Here is a 22560-nt window from a genome sequence, read left to right on the forward strand (position 1 = left end):
TGAAGACATTGGAGACAGCTCAAAACCTCTGTATTGTGTGTTGATTGAGTGATTTAGGACAAAACACGTCAGAAAAACATTCATTTTATTTTTTCAGGAAAAATCATTCTGGCATGAATAGTGTTCCACAATCAAAGAGTCTTGATAACTGAGACGTGATGAACTGCAGCCATTTTACCTTCCTGGGACTTAGGCTTTCAGTGGGCAAGGTCCGAAAGTCTGTTGTAAGAGTACTGCATGCTCTAATTCAAAGCAAAGAAGGTGAATATTAATACTTTTTTGCTTGCCCATTGTCAGTTTGCTCACTAAGCATTCCCAAATAACATTGTTATTGGCAAAAAGTTGTTATGCGGTTGTTAACTTCTTGAGAATAAATTGATGAGTGGGGTAAGTTACTGGAAGTAGCAGATGACATTTGATCGAAGTTTTCTTAAGATTTCCTTACTGATTTTTTGGTCTGGCTGCTTGTAGCTTTGTCACAATGAGACTAACCGTGAGCCAAAGCAGCCTTCATTTTACAGCTGACGCTGTTAACCTCAGAGCTAGCAAAGGGTGCAGCATTCATTTCTCCTTGATTGCCCCAGCACAGATAAATCACAATATAAAAGAAGATATTAGTTGGTATTTCTCTATGGAACGATTTCCCTGGTCTCAAAATAGTAAATTGATATGGTGTGATATAATGTTAAGTGAAAATCACTGAGATTATCCAGTGGAAATAAGAAAATATCAAGTTGATTTTGTTGGGCAATTCTGTGCCATCCAGGAAGTAGTTTGATAGTCACAGGGCACCAAACATATTATGCATTGTTGTTAAGTTTTTGTTACATTACCAGCAGAAAGAATACCAGCCGATGTGTTCCTTGAACCGGCTTGCTCTTGGAAAGTCAACACTTTAAAGACACAATGGAGCCTGCTACCAAGTAGTTCCAAGGAGACTAGGTCCACTAACTGCAAACTAAACATCATAAATCAGTAGCTGCTAAAATTATATTTTATTTTCTGTATTAAATGTACTGAAAACTACAAAGGTCACTCATGTGATTCCCATCTTTGGATTCTCCCCATTGGTTATGCTGTAAGCATCGTGAGTAGGCAACACATCTTTTTATAACTTATCCCGTAAAATAAAAAGGGGGGGGGGAGACATGAACATCCATGGGGAGACCTTGTAAGCTATGTATAACACAAAGTTCCAAATGAAAAAAAAAGGCGGCTGTGCAGGAAACCATACCCAGTGACCAAACAAGTGGGCTCGGAAATCCATTGAAATGAGGAAAGTAAATTTATGCAGCTCAAGTTACATGAAGCTTCTGCTAACGTGAAAGGAGAAGTGACTATCAAAATGTGGAACAAGCACCCAGTAATCTCTAGACTAAGCAATCCTGCAAGAAAACTGTCAGTCTCTAAATACTTCAAAGAATAAAAAATCATCTACTCACTATGATTAAAATACAGCTGCTGCTGATACCTTACCAATAAAATCAAAAATGGCTATGTCAAAGTGCTTTTCAACTTGCAATAGACTTGAACAAAAGAACCCAAAATAACAACAGATTTACCAAGCTGAGCATATTGCTGACATGGACCCAGCTAGCCTTGCCTATGCTATGTCACCCCCTTTGGGTTTGGCAGCGCGTTTCCCGGTTACCCATGGGTGTGGCGAACATCCTTGCCGACTCGCCACCCTGCAGGTCCAGAGATTAGAATAGGCCCGAGGTATTCCTGTGTGTCATAAAAGGTGACTAAAAGGAGTCTCACGCGTATGATGGTCCCCTGTAGGATTTGACCTCCATTTTTTAAAATTTTCCCGAAGAGTGAGTCAGTTGGGGGAAGGGCGCCGTACATGGTGCATTGTGTCCATCGTGCCTTGAAATCTTTGTCCCACTTTCTTGTCCTCGCACTGGAGTCCAGCTCATTCTCCATCTCTTGGGCGGGGACGCCTTCCTGGACGCATTTTCCACCATGCACTACGCAGTGTCGCTTTTTGTGCCGATGATGACCATGGACTTCTTTGCACCTCATATCCAGTACAGTAACCAATCAGTTGTGGTGGGGCCAGAATGTACCCTGTTGGTTGTAGGCCCCCTGACAACACAGCTGATGCCTGTGCTGTTAACTCCCCACGTATGCCAAGGAGTAGATGCCCATCATCCTGGGGCATCAGGACTCCCAGCAATGGCCATCCTGCCGGGTGGCATCAGGGTGGATAGCGTGCGGCAAAGCGTATGACGTCATCACTTGCTGGTGATCAAACACCAGCAGTCCCTAAGCATTCCAAGTCTCAGTACAATGCTAGAAAGTACTAGGTCTACTACTTTGGTTCCGTTGTTTTTTCTAGAAGTTCAGGCTTTATTGCGAAAAACTTAAAAAAAAAATTATGATTCGTAATATTGCCCATCGCTAGCCACTACATTCTCCCATCTTTCGGATCGCATACGAATCCCGTGGCGGAAGAACTGGGTGTCTTTTGTGGGGATCTGAATCGATTCAATTTTGCACTTGTTCATATGATCGGAAGTGCTGGTCAGCCATACTGGATGCCACTGATCAAAAAAGGTGGTAGTCAGAGAGACCAAAGTATGGAGAATATGGCGAGAGGGATAGGGCTTCTCATTTCAACATTTCCATGTTTATTTTGACAGGTTTTGCGATGTGGGGTCGAGCACTGACCTGCTGCAAAATTACCTTTACGTGTCTATCGCTGTATTGTGGCCATTTATGTTTCAGTGCTGGGTTCGAACACATCATTTGCTTTTGATAATCATGTCCTGTGACTGTCTTCGTCTGTTTCACTAGATATGAAAACATTCTGTCTTCCCCCACCATGCCCATCTTAGACATCAAAATCACCATTCTTAAGTCATTGAAAACACTCTGTGCATGTTCTTCCACTAATAGTTTCCTCACCATTGGTCTTACCCAGGATTTTAAGAGCCACAGAAGCAGATTTCTTCATGTTAAAGCAGAAAATTAAAACTTCCTGCAAATGGCGAGAAATGGATACATAAGTTGACATTCTTAATTGAGAATAACCGTATGATGTAAACACAAATAGACTACTATTTTTATGGCATTATGTTTACAGATGCCAAAGCTTATTGTATTACATCTATTATCAACCACCCAAACCTCACTTGCCCCTACTGCTGTCTATTGCAAAACGGTGGAAGCAAAGTTGTGTACCCAATACGACCCTAAATCATTCCCCTCCCTGGTCACACCATGGGAGGAACGCCAGGCTAAGGATGGCAGCACACCTTATTCAACCCGGTACCTTGTATGTACAAGAACTAATGGGGTCTCCTTTGTTTCGATGAAGCCACAGTTTTTTTGTAGAGCATTTAGAGGAAATGTTTGGGAAGGTGGTGGGCTTGTCCAAAATGCGATCTGGGTCAGTCTTGATAAAAACAGCATCCTCTGCCCAGTCATGGACTTTACTCGCTTGTAACAAGTTGGGGGATGTTTCTGTTACCATCACGCCACGTAAGAGCTTAAATATGATCCAGGGTAATACCTTCCACAGGGACCTCCTTTTGCAGTCTGACGACGAGCTGCTTGCCAATTTAGAGCGGCGAGGTATTCATTTAGTGTGTCGTGTCCATTGGGGTCCAAGGGATAATAAGGTTGCCACCTGTGCCTTAATTTTGGCCTTCGAGGGTGACACCTTACCTGAGAAGGTAAAGGTGATGGTCTACTGCTGTGATGTCAAGCCATATATCCCTCCCCCTGCTGTACTTCCACCGTCACATGTCGACATGTCAAGAGTGTGGACGTCCATCACATCCCAATAATCAAAGTGCCCCACCTCCCATCTGTGTCAACTATGGAGAGCATCATTCACCTTGCTCGCCAGACTGCAGGATGTTACAGAAAGACATGAAAATCGTGGAATACAAGCGCTGGAACGACTGACCTACACTGAGGCTAAGAGAAAATATGAGCGCCTACATCCTGTGGCTATGACCACCTCATACACCACTGCTACAAGAACAGTTGTAGCCCAATCAGTTCTGAGTCGGAGCCAGAAGGCTACACCTGCCCACTTGATGGTGCCCCCCCCCCCCCCCCCCCAAAAAAAAAAGACACCCGCTAGTGGTTGAAATGCCCAAAGGCGGCTGGTTGTAGGGCTTCACAATCATCCTCAGCCCCAGAGACTGAATCAGTGAAGCACTCCTAGCCAGAGAAACCCAAGGAGCAGTGGGCAAAGTCCAAAAAGAAGACCCCTTAAGACCAAGGAAATTGCAGTGCACCCACACCACTGCTACCAACAAGCTCTGCATCTGGGGATAAAGTGGAGATTCTTGCATCTGCTGTGGACCTAGATCTAGCTGGACCCTCAGACATAAATTGATATAGACTGCTCAGGCAATAAGTTGGTGGCAGCAGGTGAACCTGATGTGTAAAATGCCTTGTTGAATGTTCCATGCCTTCCCAGTTTCACGATGACATCATCCTCCAGTAGAATTGCATCAGTTTTTTCCACCGCCTGGCTAAACTATGGCAAATGTTAAGCTTTACACCTGCTTTCTGCATTGCCCTCCAGGAAACCTGGTTCCCGGCAATGCGGACCCCTTCCCTCTGCGGCTATTAGGGATATTACAGGAACCATAGTGATATAATCGAGTGTCAAGTGGAGTTTGCGTTTATGTCCTAAACTCAGTCTGTAGTGAAACTGTGCCCCTTCCAACTCCTCTTGAATCTGTGGCTGTCAGAATAAGGACAACGCCGGAAATAACTGTCTGCAGTATACATCTTCCTCCAGATGATGCAGTACCCCTGAATTTATTAGCTGCACTGATTTGATCAACTCCCTAAACCTTTCCTACATTTGGGAGATTTTAATGCCCATAACCTCTTGTGGGGTGGCACCATGCTTATTGGCTGTAGCAGAGATGCCCAAACTTTACTGTCTCATTTTGACCTCTGTCTCTGGACCCCCACACATTTCATTGTGGCTCATGGTAGTTACTCAGCCATTGATTTATCATTTTACAGCCCAGGCCTACTTCCATCTATCCACTGGAGAGCACATGACGTGTAATAGTGACCACTTCCCCATCTTCCTGTCACTGCCCCAGTGTCAGGCCCACAGACGCCTGTCCAGATGGGCTTTAAACAAGGCGGACTGGGGAACTTTCACCTCTGAGGTCACCATTGGCTCTCCCCCACATTGTAACATCGATGTTGTGGTTGAGCAGGTGACTTCACCCCCACCCCAAGGCGATCCCTTGGTGGTCACTGGAAGTCGCTGAGGCAATTAAGGAGCATCAGTGAGCTCTACAGCAGCATAAGCGGCACCCTTCCCTGGAGCACCTCATAGCCTTTAAGTGGCTCTGTGCCCACATTTGCCAGCTTATCAAAAGACGGAAGGAGGAGTGTTTGGAGAGATAAATCTCGACTATTGGGTGCCATATGTCACCTTTTCAAATCTGTTCAAAGATCAAACGTGTTTCCGGGTACCAGACACTAACAGGTGTTCCCAGTGTTACCAGCACAAATGCAATTGCTGAGCACAATGATAGAGCCTCTGCATTGGAGAACTACCCTCCAGCCTTTCGCACCCTTGAAAGGCAGATGAAAAGGAATGTCATCTCATTCCCTACACCCCACAGTGAACCCTATAACTCCCCATTTACAGAGTGGGAGCTCCTCAGTGCCCTTGCACCTTGCCCTGACACAGCTCCTGGGCCAGATCGGATACACACCTGGTTGCCACCTTTTTTTTTTATCTACTAAAGCATGTGACACGACCTGGCATCATTATATCCTTGCCACATTGTACGAGTGGGGTCTCAGAGGCCCACTCCTGATCTTTTTATTCAAAATTTCCTGTTGCTTTGTATTTTCTGTGTCCAAGTTGTTGTCTCCCATAGTTCCTCCCATATCCAGGAGAATGGAGTACAGCAGTGCTCTGTATTGAATGTATCTCTATTTTTAGTGGCTATTAATGGTCTAGCAGTAGCTGTAGGGTTGTCGCTCTCAGCTTATCTGTATGCAGATGACTTCTGCATTTCGTACTGCTCCACCAGTACTGGTGTTGCTGATCAGCGCCTACAGGTAGCCATCCACAAGGTGCAGTCATGGACTCTTGCTCACGGTTTCCAGTATTTGGCTGCAGAGTCGTGTGTTACGCACATCTGTCAGTGTCATACCGTTCATCCGGAACCAGAACTTCACCTTAATGACGATCCACTCCCTGTAGTGGAGATACTGATTCTTAGGACTTGATTTCGATGCACGATTGACTTGGCTTCCTCACCTTCGTCAACTTAAGCGGAGGTGCTGGCAGCACCTCAATGCCCTCCGCTGCCTGAGCAACACCAACTGAGGAGCAGATCGCTCAACACTGCTGCGGCTCTGCAGAGCCCTTGTTCAATCTCGCCTTGACTGTGGGAGTGTGGTTTATGGTTCGGCGGCATCCTCAGCATTGCGTTTATATGACCCAGTGCACCAGTTGACATTCGCCCAGTGACAAGCATCCTAGTGGAGACTGGAATCCCTCCATTGCAGGTTAGGCATGGGAAATTGCTCTCCAGTTATGTTGCACATGTTTGTAGTTCTCCTGCGCATCCGAATTACCGTCTCCTTTTCCTGTCTACAGCGGTTCATTTCCTTCATCGGCAGCCCAGGTCAGGGTTTACAATTGCAGTTCGTGTGCGATCGCTTCTCTCCGAACTAGAGTCCTTGCCTTTACCTCCTATACTTGAGGTTCAATCATGAACACCTCCGTGGTGTACACCTATGCCGCAGCTTTGCCTGGACCTTTTATATGGCCTTTAGGAGTCAGTTAACCCTGCGACTCTCCACTGTCACTTCCTCTAGATTCTCAACGTGTACCGGGGCCATGAAGTGGTTTACACAGATGGCTGAGGGTCACATTGACTTTGCCTATGTCCATGGAGGACATACAGAGCAGTACTCTGTATCAGGTGGCTGCAGTGTTTTCACTGCAGAGCTAGTGGCCATATCTCGTGCCCTTGAGCATATCCGCTTATGCTCGGGCGAGTCATTTTTCCTGCGTTGACTCATTGAGCAGCCTACAAGCCATTGACCAGTGCTACCCTCGCCATCCTTTGGTAGCGACCATCCAGGGGTCCACCTATGCCCTGGAACGGTCCAGTTGTTCAGTGGTGTTTGGCCCCCAGGTCACGTCGGAATACCAGGCAATGAACTTGCTGACCGGCTGGCCAAAGAGGCTATGTGGAAACCGCTTATGGAGATCGGCTTCTCTGAAACTGGCCTGCATTTGGTATTATGCCACAGCGTTTTGCGCCTTTGGGAGACGGAATGGCGTAACCTCAGTATGCACAAGTTGCATGCCATTAAGGAAACTGTGAATGTGTGGAAGACTTCCGTGCACACCTCTCGTAGGGACTCTGTGATTCTCTGTCTTCTCTGCATTGGCCATACATGGTTGTATGGTTACCTTCTCCATCACAAGTATCCACCTCAGTGTCGCTGTGGCTCACAAATGACGGTTGCCCATCTCTTACTAGAATGCCCACTTTTAGTCGCTCCGCGACGTACTTTTAACTTTACCACCACCCTACATTTGGTGTTGGGCGACAATGCCTCAACAGCAGCTTTAGTTTTATATTTTATTTGTGAGGGTGAGTTTTATCATTTTCTCTAAGTTTTAGCACGTCCTTTGGCCCTGTGTGTCCTCCACCCTAGTGCTTTGAGGGTGGAGGTTTTAATGTGTTGCAGAGTGGCTGGCTTTTCCTTTTTATGCCCATGGTCAGCCAGCCCTGGTAACCTGCTTTCTTGTTTTAACCTCTTCTACCTGTTTCTTGCATCTTTGTGGCTTTCTTGTCCCCTTTTGTCCATTTAAGTGTTTGTTGCCCTTCAGTCGTTTTTGTGGTTTTTCCTTTAATTCTGTTTTGTGTTGTAAGTCTCATTGTCTCATTCTCACCTTTGTGGCATTGTTTTCTTCGGAACAAGGGACCAATGACCTCGACGTTTGGTCCTCCCCCCCCCCCCCCCCTTTCAAACCAACCAACCAACCATAGTGCTGCCATTCGATACAGCTCCACATAATCGGCAAAATGTGTCATTAATTTAGCCCCTGACATTTTCATATGACTGATGCCCCCCATCCCATCAAAATATTCATATGAGAACTATTGAGGTGTAATTAGACAGCACAGATGTGCAGATGCCTCTAGAATTTGCGGATACTATCCATATACTGCTGATAAATGGCGCAAAACTACCGTTGTTTGGATTTTAGCCCAGTCTCTGAAGGAATTGCTAGACAGTGGGTGAACAGCATCAACACCCCTGCACCCTACATACAGTGTAGACCCATTATTGGCCACCTGATTGCATCAAAATGACCTATGCTTGTCTCTTTCTACCAACAGTTTAATTTCTTTTCCAGCAGACTGTCATGTGGTTGTGGAGGTGATAAGTGTTACAATCTACCATAACATTGCTTATGCACACTCTACAGGGTGCACTTTGTCCCATACCACTGCAGATTCTGGAAGAATTATCAACAACTGAGCACCTGGTTCAATTTGCAAACAGTAATGTAATAAGCATTTTTCTAAATGCCAACATTTCTTTGCAATCTTTTTAACATACATAAAGCGTGCAACACTGCTTGGCACCATCATTTTCTTACGCTTCATGACTGGGGCTTGTGAGGTACCTTACTTGTTTTTTGTTCATTAATTTGTATCGATCCATCCTTTCGTTTTGGTTTAAGAGTCTGTATGTTGCTCATGTTTCTCATGAGTGTAAGAGAACGGTGCCACTGTGGGATCTGTGTTGAGTGTTACTCTCTTGTCACCTCCATTGGGGGGGAGGGGGGGGGGGGGTAGTGACCTCAGTTACACAAGAGATTACATGTTGAAGACATTTGTATTTAGTATAGCTCTCAATCTGTAGATTTGGGTGAACACCAGCTCCATATCACCATATGGAGGGCCTCCGCTTTCAGTTTTCTCATGTAAAAATGTGACTCGCATGTCTGTTAGAATTCCACAGTTTGTCTTGACCAGGGACTCTTTGTGGACCCAGCACTTGAATGGTGTTGTGCAGCATGGACTGGAACTTTTCTTTGATAAATGCTAACTTGGTTGCCCCATAAAAGTTAACTAAAGAATAGTTGAATGTGAAAGCTAATGCTCCCTGCTCCCTGCTTCCTTACCTGTACCTCTTGGGGTGTGGATCACATTATTCTACTCTGTATTTACTGGATCATGGTCTTTTCCAGACTGGACTGAGGTTGCCAGTTTTATGGCTCAACAGTGCTTTAAGCTCTGAAATTACTGGATTCACTTCATCATCATGGAGTAAGACTGGTCATTGGTGCTGTCTGGACTAGTCCACTAGACCTTCTTCTTGCCAAAATGGGATTATTTAGCTGCTACATTATGGCGGTACCAACTCTTGCATGCTTATGCAGTCAACAGATGACAATTTACAAGTGAAATTACCTACCAAAGTGTTTTCAAACCAAAGTGAGTCATCCTGTTAACACTCTCCCTCGACTGGTTTTCCCATTTGAAATGCATGTTGATATGCTCTTCATGGACCATCTGCTCTTTGACCCGCAGACTGGCCCAACTTGGTTACTTTTACCTCTCGTACAGTTATCTCTCATATCTGACATCAGTATCGCTTTTGGTGCCTTTGTTTTGCCACGCCTACATACTATCAAAATTAGATTAAATTTCTGGCTGATATTGATAAATCCCAGTGGACTATTCCATGAACAAGAGACTGTTTAGTGCTTTGCTCCTCTCTCCAACCAATCAGCCAAAATCACATGAGCTGTTTGATACATCCACACCTACTCACAAGAAAATTTTCTGCTTTGCAGTGGCTTCTTGAGCAGTTCACATGCCATAGCTCAATGATATCGACGACACTCACTGATGTTGCCCAGTCAGTACACTTTTTTCTGAGCTCTAGTACACCAGGTAGTCAGTCGTATTTCTCTAGTTCCTCAGCCACTGTGGAATCTTAGGAAACAATCTTATAGATCATTTGGCTGTGGGTACTGGCTCCTGACTTAGACTACCCTATCCCAACAATTCCTGTCATAGTGGGATAAAGTGGAATGCCACATCGGAAGAATTCGGTTAAGGATACCACACTTTGCTGCAGTTACGGTTTTTCATTACCAGTGGGACACATTTCGTGCAAAATACTTTTTCTGCGATAAATTTAATTGTGAAACAACCCAACTCATTGCTTGCAGTTTTAGCTGATGTACAAGCAGCAAACCTAATTTTACATTTGTTTTTTTCCAAAGGTGTGGTTTGTGCAAATTTGAAGACAAGACATTATGTTCTTGCAGGCATTCAGGGGGATGTGGTTGGTTGCCCCTGTGACAGTCTTAGCCATAGAGGGCCCTCTGCTGTCCCTGTGTGGGGTGTTGGCAGAGCAGCCTAATGTTATGTAATGTATTTACACTTAGACATTACTTGATGTTTTAGTTAAACTACATTAACTCACTTCTACCGTGCTATTGACTTGACTTACTGGTCTTTAACCATGAGTGGGGGAAGGAGGAACATGTCAGTCAGACACAGAACATGTGCTTCTTGATGCATGAAAAATTGGATGAGGTGGGCTTTATGTATTTTCGATCATATATTTTCTCTGTCTTGGCACTTCACTCTTCTTTTGCAGCTGGCTGTACCCTCTCCTCATTCTATTTTTTCCTCTTTCCTTGCAAATATACAAGGTATGATTTAGTTGTGTACCTTGTTTCTTTTAGAAGAATTTTGTTGTTGCGATTTTACCAAGATGGTGAAACCAACCTAGTTTGGATCCTTAAACTTGTCTGTGCAATCCATAAATTCAATAGGGCACTGTGCAGTGCATAGGTTGTTCATGAGTTTTTCGTGTAGTCAATCGGGGAGGGATGGGTTTGATTTAGGTGACCAGTGAGAGGCAAGGAAATAAAATATGGTTTGACCATTGGAATTTAAACCATTCTGTAGTTTTCTGATTATTCATGTTTGTCATGTCATGAACAGTTGTCTTAATTTTTACTTATTTATTTTGTATTTTGCAGTGAATGTTGTGATGACAAAATATTAGCCATAACATGAGGTCTAAGTTAGGTTGGAAATGTTAAGTTGATTATGAGCAGAAAGGTGATAAATTTTATGAGAAAAAGCGTGGCTATGGTTATTCAACCGTTCAAGAAGTGATTTGGGCTTTCATGTGCTACAAAGTTATTTTTATTAGAAGTGTGAATAACTTGTGATCTTTTGGCATCATAATAATATTGTTGTTGTTGTTCCAAATATGTTCTTAATTCTGTGGTTATATTTGTCAGGGTTTGGCACAAGTACTTAAACTCATTGCTGCAAAACAATTCTGTGTTTGATGATCTCTTACTATATACCGTCAACTAGAAGTTGACACACTTCCCGTGTATTCCCGTTGCACTCCTCACTCCAGAAAACGTGTGGAATATTACTGCCTTCATTCTAGACTCGTGTCCTACTGTCTCCTGTTAATAGATTCTGAAAAGTATTGATCATTATAATTAAGTTCAGTTTTAGTGTGAGGTTATTTGCATTATTTTCTATTCCCTCGTACAGCATGACTCTGACAGTGGAATACACGTACCAGCACTGTTGTTGCTAAGATTCTAGGGTTGGCAACTTCCAGAGACGGTAGTATAGGTGGAAACAAGGAAAAAAAGTAGAGTAAATGTGGAATCTAAAATCCATACCTTAAGAACTAAGAGCACTTGTTCATCTTTGGCACTGTGAAACACATCTCTTCTATTGAAGAAGTGCACATAGCTCTTAAGGTATGCATTACTAGACACTTTCTTCTTGTTTTGGCTCATACTATGACCCATGAGAGCTACCTACCATACAGTCTTAGCAGCAGTAGTGCAGGTCATACATGTATTCCACTGACGAAGGTATTGGAACAATTTTCACTTACAACTTTTGACTTGGTTGTTTCTGGACCTGAATCTGTTACCTAAAATTCATGTACTTATCGTTTTCCATAATGAAAGTTTGTAACATCATCACTGAATCACCCGGTGCAAATCTATTTGGACCAGATTATTGAAATTGGTAATTTTGAACAGATTGTAAAATTCTGTATCTGCTTACAGATTGAAAATGGCAGCTGTTGCACGATCAGCGAAAACAGTGAAAAAGCTCGAAAAACCTCGACCATTGAAAATAGCTAGCCAGAACAGATACTCCACTGTAGATGGAAAAATATCATCAGGTAAATAGTATAATATTCAGGTGATAAACTGAGTTTTTTATTATTAGTATGCTGAAGATTATTTCTTTTGTTGTAGTGGAGGATATAATGACTCTTGCAGAGTCTGTATGTTCTCAGTTAACAAATGGAAACTGTGACCACCTATTGCAGTTAAATGTCATGAATCTATGCGCTAACTTAAAGCAATATGGTCAGACACTGGAAGGTGTTTACAAAGGTAATTAACTTGCAAGATAAGTTTTCTAACAAATCTTCTTCTTAGTGTCATGTGATATTAAAATAAGCTGTACAGTTATTTACCACAAGCTTTAGTTGAACATCACCTTTCCTTAATAATCATGGTGCTGCTGGAGGTGGTTTTGCCGTCATGTCCATTGGGTTTAGATCTTCTGGAGTTTAATGATACACAAGACAATTTTCACATAACAGTGTGTTTTGGCAATAAGTTACTCGTGTAAAGTACTGGAAAGTACCCTTGGTCCTAGTGAGGGTTGAGTGCTGCTTCCTTGTACTTACAGTTTTCACGCTGGCCGAGAAATCTTTTATTTCAGTATACACTAATGGATCAGTCCATGTGAAATCAACCAATAGTGTGTTCCTTGGCAGCTCAGATTTTTGTGTATGTGGTAATACCTGACTACAACCTGATGTCTTCATACTGCAGAAACCAAAGAGAAGGCGGTGGTGTTGCAATTCGTGTTAAGAACAGTATCAATTGCAAAGAAATGTATGTTCAAAATTTTTGTTTAGAGCAACATTTTGAATCATGTGCCATCGAAATTCCACCCTATTAATTGTGGCAATTTATAGAGCACCTTCAGGAAATCTTGACCTCTTTTTTTTTGAAGCAGCTCAATTTGCTTTTACTGCACTTATTCAACTATAAAAGAGATGTTGTACTACTTGGAGATTTCAACGTCAACTTTCTTACACATAGTAGTGGAAAGACAGACCTAGAAAATCTGATGTACACCTACAACATTCTTCCAGTGGTTAATTTTCCCACCAGAGTAACTTCATATTCAAGCTCACTAATTGACAACATTTTTGTAGACCAAGAGAAATTGGGCAGTATCAGCGTTAGTAAAATAATAAATGGTCTTTCTGACCATGATGGTCAAAGACTTACCATCAAAAATATAAATGTTTATCAGAATAAAACTGAGCCAACGTGGAAGGTATTTAGGCCCATAAATGTACTAACAATCAAAACATTCAAATCATGCCTCCATGATGTAAATTGGAGTCACATATATTCCAAAACAGATGTAAATTCCAAGTATAACCTGCTTAGTAAAGAAATTGCATTCAATATTTGAAACTTCCTTCCCAAAAAAAGTTTATAGGAATGTACCAAAAGAAAACACAAAAAACCATGGATAACAAATGGGATTAGGACATCTTGCAAGCAAAAAAGAATTTTGTACATAACAGCAAAAGAATCTGGAAACCTCAGTCAAATAAATCATTATAAAGAGTATTGTAAAACTTTGAGTAAGGTAATCAAATTTTCGAAAAGCATATATTTTACATCCAAAATCAACCAATCCAGTAATAAAATTAAAGCAATCTGGGACATAATAAGGAGCGAGGCTGGTACGGACAGTGCCAGTAACGTTGTACTAAACATTGATGACAATACTGTAAGCAACCAAGAGACTATTGCGAATGCATTCAATGACTACTTCATAAGTGCTGCAGAGCAGATAGGTTGCAATGGATCCTTAGAAAATGCCATGGATCTACTGAAGCACAGTTTTCCCATTCCAGTGAGCAAGATAAGGGCATCCCCCATAACCAGATAGGAGATTAAAAATACCATTGCCTCATTAAAATGTAAGGTATCATCTAGTGTAGATAATATCTCCAGTAAGCTGCTAAAAACCTGCTCTGACCAATTAAGCAAAGTATTAGCCCATATATTTAATGTGTCTATGTACCAGGGTGTTTTTCCAGAGGGCATGAAACTTGCTACAGTGAAGCCTCTCCACAAAAAGGGAGAAACAATGCAAGTCTCAAACTATCATCCAATCTCCCTCCTGTCCACTTTCGCTAAAGTTCTTGAGAAACTACTGCACTCTAGAATTGTAAGGCACCTAGAAAACTTTGGCATCATAAGTGATAGACAGTTCGGTTTCCGGAAAAGTATATCCACAACTGAGGCCATATTTTCTTTTACAAATGATATACTGGAATCCCTAAATAATAAAATGAAGGCAGTTGGAATATTTTGTGATCTGTCCAAAGCCTTAGACTGTGTGGACCACTATGGCATCACTGGGGCACTGGGAAGCTGGCTAAAATCCTACCTCCAAAACAGGAAGCAGAAGTTAATTCTCAATGGGAGCAATAAAGAGGGAGAGGTAGTAAAATCAGACTGGAGCACTGTACTCCAGGGAGTACCCCAGGCATCCGTCCTTGGTCCGTTGCTGTTTCTGATACACATAAATGACCTACCTTTTTCATGCAATACATGCAAGTTCACCATGTTTGCTGACGACACCAGCATTTTGATGAGTAACAAACAGCTCACTGATATAGAGGTTGATGCCAACAAATTACTTACAGTACTCTTGACCTGGTTCCAAGTGAACTCGCTCACAGTAAACCTGAGCAAAACAAATTATATCCATTTCAGCCTTGACCACAAATTCCCCCAGGAGATTACTGTTTTAAATAACAATAATCAGATAGAAAGGGTACACTGCACCAAATTCTTAGGCCTCCACATAGACAATAGGCTCAACTGGGACCACCATGTCCTCAAGACTGTAAAAAGGCTGTCCTCAGCAATTTTTGCCATTAGGACAATCTCACAATTTGGAGACATAAATGTCACGAAGTCCGCATACTTCCACTCCATTATGTGTTATGGCATAATCTTCTGGGGCAATTCACCCTCATAAAAAAAAATCTTCCTCATGCAGAAAAAAGTAGTCCGTATAATGTGCAGAGTACCCCTGAGAACCTCCTGCCATACGCTCTTTAAAAAACTTGGAATTCTTTCCACAACCTGGCAGTATATTTTTTCCCTAATGAGTTCCTTGGTTGACAATCCTGCTCACTATGAAACCAATGAAAGCTTCCATTATCACAATACAAGAAAGAAGGCTGACCTCCACTTTGAATTAAAAAGTTTAACTCGGGTACAGAAAGGAGTGCATTACTCCAGTTTCAAAATATTTAACTTATTACCGAGCTATATAAAAAGTGTACGTAGTAACAGTGCATCATTCAAAAACAATCTAAAGACATATTTAATCGAGAAAACATTTTACTCACTTGATGAATACTTCAACAGAGAAAAGTAGTCTTTGTATGTATTTATATTTAATGTGCTTTTTGTTCCTATTTGTAACCATATACTTACTGTGACAAATAGGCATTTGCAATGTGATAAACTTTGCATAATGTATTATTCCTAAGACATTATTTTAGTTCATTACTATTCATGTAAGTCTTATGTAATTTATCTCTAGTTCTGCTCTTGTAAACTAATTGATACCATGGTCTGTGAGCATATATTACTCAAGTCGTTCTACATCCTAGCGTCATACGCATAACAGGATCTATGGAATTTGTAGATAAATAAATAAATAGTAGGAGCTATTTGCTTGAAAAATCCCAAATTAAAAATATTTTGGACAGGTGTGGCTCAGTGGGTTAACTTCAAATTACAAAGCTATACATTTGGGATTCGGCATATGATTTTCTCTGTGATGTACATGTCTTTCACCTCGAATGATGAGAAAAATGTCATGTGGAAGTACTCCATGCAAATAGAGAATGCAGCAAATAGAAACTTGTAATCTAAGACACCTTTGCTGGTGATACCAAAATTGGCAACACTTATATGATATGGATGTCTCGTTGATATAATTAGCTAAGTTGTTTATGTTTGTAGTGCTGCGAAATGAGTGAACAAATTAACTCAGTTGCTGCTAGTGACTAACATCAACAACCATTTTTTTTTAAAAATGTTGTAGGAATGTTGTGATAGAATGTAAATACTTTGGGATTAAAGGCTTTCGTGTGTTCCTATCGGCAACTCAATGCTTCTGCTTTTCGGTGAGTGATTCCCGTCAATCCTAAAGTATTTAAAATCTCCCAAAAAGTTTGTATAGGTGTTCTGGATGTCCAAAATCATCTGAAAGTAAAAAGATTGAAAAATGTTTTGGTCTGACATGGATGTAAGCAGCTGAATAGAGCTTAGAGTTTGGAAAAAAATTTTCAGAGACACAGGGTTTGTATGTGAAAGAGTTAATAGTATTGCAGCACATTGACAACGTTTTTTATTGAGAAAGTGTCAAGAGGTACTTGGGAGATGTTTTCGCCTTTCTATGGCAACTGCACTTACTGCAGCAATGCATTACTGACGATTTAAAAATGAGCAGTTTCCTTTATTGCCATCAATGACAAAGGGAGATGTGCAACAAATTACAGACACATAATAACCAAAGAAACTAGATTGTGAGTTTGAAATTATCTTACGATGTAAAAAGGGTATTTGTTTTCAACGTAGTTTGGGTGGTGGTGAAGCTAACATAGAATCACAACAAAGGTATTTGCCAAAAACTACAGTGGATTTGATAATCCCTGAATTTTGCTGAGAAGATTCTGATTTGAAAACCTATCATTAACCTGAAGGGGGAAAAAAAAATTCAGGAGACATCACACACTGAAATTCTCTTTGCATGTGTAGAAAGTATTTTTTAGTGTGTCGCAATGGCAAATCTTCGAAGATCAAATTTTTTAAGATGTTAAAAAAACTAGTTTGGAAAACTTTTAAAAAAGCAACAACAAATATCTTTCTGTAATAAATGACAAAGAATTGGAGTGAGTCCCATTGGCTTTCAAATTTATCTGTTTTCTCATTATTCATCAATAAAATAAATTTTCCCCACTCTGGTAGTAAGGGAAGTACTTGGTGCTTGTACACACTGCAGATGTGCAGGGTGTGTACGAGTGTGTGCATGTGACATTTGTGTGGCCTTGAGCAAGTGCTCACTTGGCTGTGTCATTAAACAAGGCAGCATCAGTCACCCATGGCAACTTTCACTAAAACATACAAAGTGTGTAGACCCAGTAAAAACTACAACTAAATGCGTAAAGCTTAGCAGTGCCAACACAAGACACTTCCTCAGGGCCGGCCGGACTGGCCGTGCGGTTCTAGGCGAAGCAGTCTGGCGCCGAGCGACCGCTACGGTCGCAGGTTCGAATCCTGCCTCGGGCATGGATGTTTGTGATGTCCTTAGGTTAGTTAGGTTTAATTAGTTCTAAGTTCTAGGTGACTGATGACCTCAGAAGTTAAGTCTCATAGTGCTCGGAGCCATTTGAACTTCCTCAGGTTTTCAATCGTGTTTGGTGGGAAGGGCAGGTGACTGATGACCTCAGAAGTTAAGTCACCTAGTGCTCAGAGCCATTTGAACTTCCTCAGGTTTTCAATCGTATTTGGTGGGAAGGGCAGTTGAACTAATGATGGTGAGAATATTATTTCTATCCTGAAACTGGGAAAGACTATCAAATTTTACCTGACTGTTGACCAATCTCTCTAATGAACAGGCTGGTGTCTGGAAGCCAGAGGGTGTATATCACAATTCTAAAGTGGCTATTGGGTGTTCTGGTCCATCACAGACCAACTGGCTCATGTGGAATCAGCAGTGCACAGTGATTCTGTGCATTTCCAGAATCTTATCGCTGCACTCTTTCACCCACTGAAGTTTTACGGTACCATCTGGTGTCATCACATCCTGTCTACTCTGCATAAGTGGTGCTTCTGGTGCTATTATCATTTTTATGTAGAATTTGATATCTTAAACAAGTCTAGGTCTGGATACATTCAGCTCAATGTATACAGGAAACTGGAGTTCCTCAGGGATTGGTTGTTGCCACTGCAATAAACCGTATCGTGACTGCAGTGGGATCCACAGTCTCACGCGTCACTGTATGGGAGTGATCTTCGTGTGTAACACAGATTTCCACCTTCGCATACTGCAGCAGGGATAATTCAAAAACTACATAATTGGGGCCGTGAATCGTGGATATCTATTTTTTCCTGTGAAATCTCTTGAGGCACTTTTTGCTAACTATGGACACTGTCTGCATGCGTAACTTTCTCAGTAATTAGTTACTTGGAAGGTTTTGAAACATTCAGATTTTTAGACCTTTTATTTGACAGTATGCCAGCCCAAGGCAGATTGCATGAGGAAGCTTAATACTCTCACATATCTCAACAGTAAATCTGGGGATGCAGATGGCACAGATATTCGGAGATTTTATGAAAATTTGATTTTATCCTGGGTGTGTTGATTCTGTGTCAGCAGCACCATTGGTACTGAGATTGTTAGACCTGGACCGCAAAAGAGTTTTGTGATTGGCAACTAGAGCCTCGCTTACAAGCCCTGCAGACAGCCAGAGAGTTGGTTAAGCTTTAGCAGATGCAAGGGGGCATGAGAAGTAGTCTCTGCTGATGGCAGTGCTCTGTATGCACTGCATAGTCAGTCACTATATCACTACCTCTGCAGTACATTAAAACTCTTGCCACAAAGGACTTACTGGTTTGTAGAGACTACATGAGCTGTTCACAGTTTCAAAGCTCCAGGGTGATGGTAACATTTGTATGGACACTGAGCCAGGTGGGTATTCTAGGAAAAGAACTTTTGCATAAAGAGCTAAAGAAGCAACCACTGGAGACACTCCAATGCAGCGTACCAAGCATAGACTTATCATTGCAACTCCAACAACAGATTTTGTAAACCTGGGACTTGGAATGGCAGACTACCATGACCCGTAAGCTGAGAGCAATGAAGGGCACCACCAAGGTACGATATTCTTATCTCCAGGACTTTGGAAAGATACCAACATATATGCCGACTGCACATCAGTCCCAACAGACTAACACACAAGTTCCTTTTGCATCAAGAGGACTCCTGTCAATGCAGCTGTGATGGTCCCCTCATCATTGCCAGTATTCTCGCAGGGTGCCTTGCTGGTTGATTTGAGACAAGCAGTCAAGCTGCATACCTCACTACCTCAGATACTTGTGACAGTGGCTTAGTAGCTACCAAAGTTCCCCTTTTCCTGAGAGGAAAGGGGATTTTATGACAAAAGTCTTGCGCCCATGACCCACATAGAAAAGACATTGAAGTGTATGGCAAATCTCTGCCTTAGGTAAGTCCACACAGGTTCTTACTTGCTTGAGGAAATAAGATTCTGTGATAGATAATTTGACGCTGCTGGAGGCAGCTTTATAGTAGGCTCTCCTATGCAGCCAAGTGCCTTGTAGGAATCTTCTTTGATCCAGAAGAGTACTAAAATACTATTTAGATGCATTACATCTGCATGTGGCTTCTTCAGTGGAGCATCTGTGGGCAGCTAACCATATTTCTGCATTCTTTTCCCTCGGAGACTTTCTTTGGATACTCAGCTGGGGTATTCATATCAGACTGGTTTGAGCAGAACAGCAAAGTCATACAAGGAAGCATACAGTGTGTTGCCCTCCTCTGTGGTACTATTAACAGCATTAAATTCACAATAAGAGAGGCAGTTCAGTGATCTTTGTGTGGGGATGGTTTTGCTGTATTTTATCCATCATCTAACCCAGAAACAGCAACATGTCAGTCACAATAAATGCTAAAGTGATGGGAGGATTAAACTAAACATACAGGTTTCAAGTTCTTAACAGAGAAAATGATGGGTATGGACTTAAATTTTTCACAGCATGTGTGTAGTCCACCATACATTGGTAATGAGGGATACCATTTTGAGCATAAGAGATTCGTTAGGTTCTGGGCCTCGTTTTTGGCAAAAAATTCTTATGACTACTGCATCTGAGAGATCTGAAAGCATAGTTTCTCAAAGTGCTTAACATCTTCAAGTACCTCAACCAGATGTCTTTGGAATCCGACAGAACACACTCTCCAGTTCTGTAAGGCTTTTTTGCTGTCTAATGTAGTATGCATTCTCTTTTTCTTTCAGCTCATATACTTCAGACCATCATGATGACATAAATTACAAATGCACCCTAAACACACATTACATGTCTGATTTATTTGGAAAAAAAATTGAGTTTTGAATGGGGGACAGTCAGTTTAATTCACTGCCTTTTTTGAGAAATAATTGGTTTACACTGCAGTGCAATTTGGTGTGCAGTCCATAATTCAATACTATAAGAATTTTATTAAGAAATAATAAGATTTCAGCCACATCATACAAAAAGTATCTCAGTTTTCTACGCATTCTGTCATGAAGACTCAAAATACACAAATCATACACTATGAGATTAAAAGTATCCAGACACCTGGCTGAAAATGACTTAAAAATTTGTGGTGCCCTCCATCGGTAATGCTGGAATTCAGTATGGTGTTGGCCCATCTGTAGCCTTGATGACAGCTTCCACTCCCAAAGGCACACCTTCAGTCAGGTGCGGGAAGGTTTTTTGGGGAATGGCAGCCCATTCTTCAGAGTGCTGCACTGAGGAGAGGTATAGATATTGGTCGGTGAGGCCTGGCATGAAGTTTGCATTCCCAAACATCCCGAAGGTGTTCTATAGGATTCATGTCAGGGCTCTGTGCAGGCCAGTCCATTACAGGGGTGTTATTGTTGTGTAACCACTCGGCCACAGGCCGTGCATTATGAACAGGTGCTTGATCATGTTGAAAGATGCAATCACCAGCCCCGAATGGCTCTTCAACAGTGTCAAGCAAGAAGGTGCTTAAAACATCAATGTAGGCGTGTGCTGTGGTAGTGCCATGCACAACAACAAGGGGTGCAAGCCCCCTTCATGAAAAACTAGACCACACCATGGCACCACCACCGCCGAATTTTACTATTGGCTCTACACACATTGGTAGATGACGTTCACTGGGCATTTGCGATACCCACACCCTGCAATCGGATCGCCACATTGTGTACAGTGATTTGTCACTCCACACATTTTTCCACTGTTCAGTCGTCCAATGTTTATGCTCCTTACACCAAGTTAGGCGTAGTTTTTCATTTACCGGCATGATGAGTGGCTTACGAGCAACCGCTTGATGATAAAATCCTAGTTTTCTCACTTCCCACCTTACTGTCATAGTACTTGCAGTGGATCCTGATACAGCTTGAAATTCCTTTGTGATGGTGTGGATAGATGTCTGCGTATTACACATCACGACCCTCTTTTACTGTCTGCGGTCTCTGTCAGTCAACAGATGAGATCGGCTTGTACACTTTGTGCTGTACATGTCCTTTCATGTTTCCACTTCACTGTCACATCAGAAACAGTGGACCTAGGGCTGTTTAGGAGTGTAGAAATCTCGCATACAGGTGTCAGAGACAAGTGACACCCAATCACATGACCACGTTTGAAGTCCATGAGTTCCACAGAGTGCCCCATTCTGCTCTCTCGTGATGTATAATGACTACTGAGGTTGCTGATAGGGAGTACCTGGCACTAGGTTCAGCACAATGCACCTAATATGAAAAATGTATGTTTTAAGGGTGTCCAGATACTTTTGATCACATAGTGTATTACAAAGTTATTGTTCCTAGTTAATATTATTGTTATGCCTTATTATATGTATTGCTCTTGTACAAGATGTTACTTGTTTCAACATAATTTAAAACAGTACTTGATGCTAACTTATGGCTGCAAGCTGTATTTATGAGAAAGACGTTCACATTTAATGATCTTAGATGCCATCCATCATGAGGAGATAAGAATGATTACAGATGTACGAGGTGTGTTCAAAAAGTAAGATGACTTTATATTTTTATGAAAAAATATTTATGTATTCATCAATATTCATGTTGCCCCTTCAAAGTAATCCCCCTCAAGTACAATACACTTGGGGCAACGCTTCTTCCAATCCTCGAAGCACTTCTCATTACCACTTTTTGGTACAGCTTTGACTACTTCCAGCAATGTAGTTTTTATTTCCTCAATCATTGAAAATCTTCATCCTTTCATAGGTATCTTCTGTTCTGAAAACAGGAAAAATCTCTGACAAACAACAATGAATGAGCGTGTGCATTGTTGTGATGCAAAAGCCATGAATTAATTTTCCACAATTCCGGACTTTTTTGCATATTGCATCTCGCAAATGGCACATAACGTCAAGGTAATATTCCTTATTGACAGTGCGACTTTGAGGCAAAAATTCATGACATGCTATGCCATGGTCATTGAAGGAATGGAAGGGGGGGGTGGGGGGAACCAGTGATCAAAACTTTGACATTTGATCGAACTGCAAGCTGACCTTGCTAACCAAATGAAACTTTGAACATATGTTTAGGACATGTGTACCTACATGAAAAAAATATCAATAATTGTATTACATTGCTTACAGACATACA

The 22560-nt window shown here is 41.8% G+C and overlaps 1 protein-coding gene across 20 annotated transcripts in view; it reads left to right on the forward strand.

Moving 5' to 3' along the window:
• Window positions 1-22560, forward strand: part of LOC126272184 (eukaryotic translation initiation factor 4E-binding protein Mextli) — a 121207-nt gene that overhangs the window by 13123 nt on the left and 85524 nt on the right. For 18 of the 20 annotated variants that reach the window (XM_049974853.1, XM_049974859.1, XM_049974855.1 and 15 more), the window contains exons 2-3: window positions 12104-12222; window positions 12299-12439. In XM_049974853.1, coding sequence (XP_049830810.1) covers window positions 12111-12222; window positions 12299-12439 — 253 coding nt within the window. In that variant the 5' untranslated portion in view covers window positions 12104-12110. Of the gene's footprint in view, window positions 1-97; window positions 262-12103; window positions 12223-12298; window positions 12440-22560 lie in introns of all 20 variants that reach the window. The other 2 variants (XM_049974842.1, XM_049974852.1) reach the window with 1 other exon arrangement.

This window comes from Schistocerca gregaria, chromosome 5 (assembly GCF_023897955.1).
Source record: "Schistocerca gregaria isolate iqSchGreg1 chromosome 5, iqSchGreg1.2, whole genome shotgun sequence".
Classification (NCBI taxonomy): Eukaryota; Metazoa; Arthropoda; class Insecta; order Orthoptera; family Acrididae; genus Schistocerca; species Schistocerca gregaria.